This window comes from Zingiber officinale, chromosome 10A, assembly GCF_018446385.1.
Source record: "Zingiber officinale cultivar Zhangliang chromosome 10A, Zo_v1.1, whole genome shotgun sequence".
NCBI classification, from domain to species: domain Eukaryota; kingdom Viridiplantae; phylum Streptophyta; class Magnoliopsida; order Zingiberales; family Zingiberaceae; genus Zingiber; species Zingiber officinale.
The window spans coordinates 50,190,496-50,193,594 of record NC_056004.1 but is presented as its reverse complement, the minus strand read 5'-3'; the positions used below and the strand labels follow the sequence as shown (position 1 = coordinate 50,193,594).

Sequence of the window (3,099 nt, the reverse complement as noted above, 5' to 3'; positions counted from 1 at the left end):
TGATTGTGTTTGCTGCACTTATATGTTGCACTTGGATGGATGCATATGTTTGACATGCATATAGGATTTTGATACCTCTCGGTATGACGACCTTGTTATATTTATACCTTGGTCCTGGTTAGTACAGTCTTCTCCTGCTTGTTTCAGTTGCATTTATACTTCTTGTATCAGGAGACTGTACGCATGATTAGTGCTGGTTGTTATTTTCTTTATTATGCATATTAGTTGTTACCCGCTGAGTGTTGGACTCACACCCTCCTCTGTTGCTATTTTCAGGTTGATGCTGTCCAGAGAGTTCCAGTCGCTAGTCCCCTGCAGTCCACGAGGACGTTTGTTGGTCTTTTGGTTTTTCTTTATAGACTATGTTTAGACTTGTTTTGTTTTGATACTTTAGATCTTGTATGGATTTTTACTTGTCGATGGATTTTTATTCGATATGATCTTCTACATGCCTGCCTGGACGGTAGAAGAGGTAAGTTTACTTTATTTGCGTCGTTGAGTTTTTGTGCTTTATGAGTGTAGTTGAATAGGATATCGAATTTGTGCTTTATGATTGTAGTTGAGTAGGATGATTTGAGATGTTTACTTATCATTTGTTTTAGTTCACTATTTAACTGCGTGGATGGTGTGATTGTTTGCTTATTTATTTGTTGTTATATACATATGTTCCGGCCGTGTGGGCCGTGTATGACTATGGATGTAGAAAAGTTTCAGATTGTCACCTGTACAGGGGAGATGCTGCCGAAATTTCTTCGGACAGGGACTCCCCTAGGGTGTGACAATTTATTTGGTATCAGAGCCAGGTTGGCGATACTTGTTTGTATATCGTGTTATGGATTTCGAGATTTATCTGATACCAATTTATTGGTATCAGAGCGGGTTACGAATACCTGCTTTTAGTGTTCTGGATTTTTGGGTTAGCCCAAGTTTGCGAGTAAACTTGGGTACTTATTTTTCGGATTTGTATGGATTTTCGTTGGTTTTCTTGTATGGAATTTCAAAGTTAAAGGGGGACTGGACAACGACGGAACATCTCCAGACGACAAATAGGTATAAAGGTTATTTTATAATTTTTATATTTGTAGTGATATTTGTTTATAACTTAACAGATATGAGGAGATTTACACGTATTACTGCGAGACGTGGTGCTGGACGGCCACGTACGAAGACCGTGGGATCTCTGGACTTGCCAGAGATTCCTACTGGGGTTGAGCATGTCAGACAGGGACAGACTCAGGATACTGCGGGCGCATCGGGCTCTTAGACCCCGATGGCTCCTTTAGAGGTACCTACCTCGGCTACACCGGCTGTATCCACCCCTATTGTATTTACGGTACCACCAGGGGTACCACTGGCATACCCCGCACCTGCTCCGGCCGAGCCTACGACATACTCGACACCACCACCACCTGGACCTATCGTGTACCCAACACTAGCGGCACCTGTGCCCCCAATACCTATAGTGTACCCAGCTGCACCTGTACCAGCGGTACCGGTTGCACCATATCCGGTACCACTACCTACCGTATATCCAACCACGGCCACCTATGCTGACCCTGCAGTGCCACCAGTGGCATATGCCCCAGTTTATGCAGCAGCATCGGGAGTACCTCCCCCGGTCTATTCAGCGGTACCACCTGTAGCACCAGCTCCAGTATTTCCGCTAGCTCCTGTAGCCGTCCCTACCCACCTCACTGACATTATCGCGGCACGAGCTCGGATTCTAGCATTGACAGAATCGATGAAGAGTCGATTCACACTCTTCCGAGGAGAGACTGATCTGAATATAGCCAATCCTGGTTAGAGACCATGGAGCGGACATTCCTCTACATAGCTTGCTCCGAGTGGGAGAAAGCGGAGCTATCTGCTTTTCACTTACGGGACGAGGCCGACACCTGGTGGGTTACTCAGCGTTCCATCATCGGCGAGCAGAACATTACATGGGTCAGGTTCAGAGAGGCTTTTGAGAGTTGCTTCTTCCCACGAGCATATCAGATGACCCGCCGACAAGATTTCCTGAGTCTGCGACAGAACAACCGGTCGGTGATAGAGTATAATGCAGAGTTTAACAGATTGGCCAGATTTTGTCCAGAACTAGTTGCTGAGGGCAGTTCACGTATGCAGCAGTTCATTCAGTGGCTGGATGGACAGTTGCAAGTAAGGTTTGCCGGTCTTGGTAGCGTATCTTATTTGGAGACGTTGGACAGAACCCTCATGATTGAGTCAGCTCAGCAGAGAGCGTTTCCGGATAGAAAAAGGAAGCAGACGGGTCATACATCAGGACAGACCCAGCAGGCATAGACGACCGGACAACAGCAGAGTGGTCGCAGTCGGCCTGGTCAGGGTACGTCTGGGGTATTTCGTAGGCCTCAGAAGTCAGGGCAGTCTTCCTCAGGACGTTTCCGGTCTCCTCAGCCGAACAGGAAACAACCCGCCAGTGACATTCCCTGTTTCAGATGTGGGTCCAGAGATCACATCACCCCAGCCTGCTCTCTGGGATAGTCAGTTTGCCATTATTGCAAATTGCCTGGGCACCAGAGCCGAGATTGTCCGCTGAAGACTCAGCATATGGCTTCCGGAGGGTCTGGTCATGGAGGACAGCTCAGTCAGTCTGGAACTTATCGAGGAGGGCGGAGAGCCAAATCTTCGCAGAGTCAGCAGATGTCCTACCCCCCTGCAGCAGCTGCATTTGGCATGCTCGGACAGGAGTACCCCAGTACTCCCATAATACCCCAGAGTTCCGTTCCGGGACCTCATTATCTGACTCAGGGGCAGTATCAGCTGCAGCCTCAGCCCCTATTCCAGTACCCGTCGCAGCCCCAACCACAGGCTCAGTATCAGACGTAGTCCCAGCCATCGGTACAGTATCAGTCGCCGCCCTCTCAGACTTCTCTGGCACAGTATCCAGCACCGCCTCAATGGCAGGCTCCTGCCCAGACGCAGCAGTCGCAGGCATCATTACCACCTCTTCCTCCTCCAGAGACTGGGCGTATTCATGCGGTCACCAGAGAGGATGCGCAGTGAGCCGACGGATCTGTTTTCCGTGGTATGATTTCTATTTATGCATTATCTGCTGATATACTGATAGATACTAGTAGC

The 3,099-nt window shown here is 48.4% G+C and overlaps 1 protein-coding gene across 1 annotated transcript; it reads left to right on the top strand.

The window, feature by feature from the left end:
- The first annotated feature begins 1,270 nt into the window (after positions 1-1,270).
- Positions 1,271-2,557, top strand: LOC122026650 (leucine-rich repeat extensin-like protein 3). The gene is made up of 2 exons (XM_042585380.1): positions 1,271-1,618; positions 2,396-2,557. Exons 1-2 carry the CDS (start codon positions 1,271-1,273, stop codon positions 2,555-2,557), a joined length of 510 nt encoding a protein of 169 aa, XP_042441314.1.
- Positions 2,558-3,099: the final 542 nt, after the last annotated feature.

Bases quoted from the DNA above. Each gene is read 5' to 3' on its own strand.
- LOC122026650 (XM_042585380.1), top strand. From the start codon at position 1,271: ATGGCTCCTTTAGAGGTACCTACCTCGGCTACACCGGCTGTATCCACC. The intron at 1,619-2,395 runs GTCTATTCAGCG...AGTCTTCCTCAG, and splicing joins CATCGGGAGTACCTCCCCCG to GACGTTTCCGGTCTCCTCAG.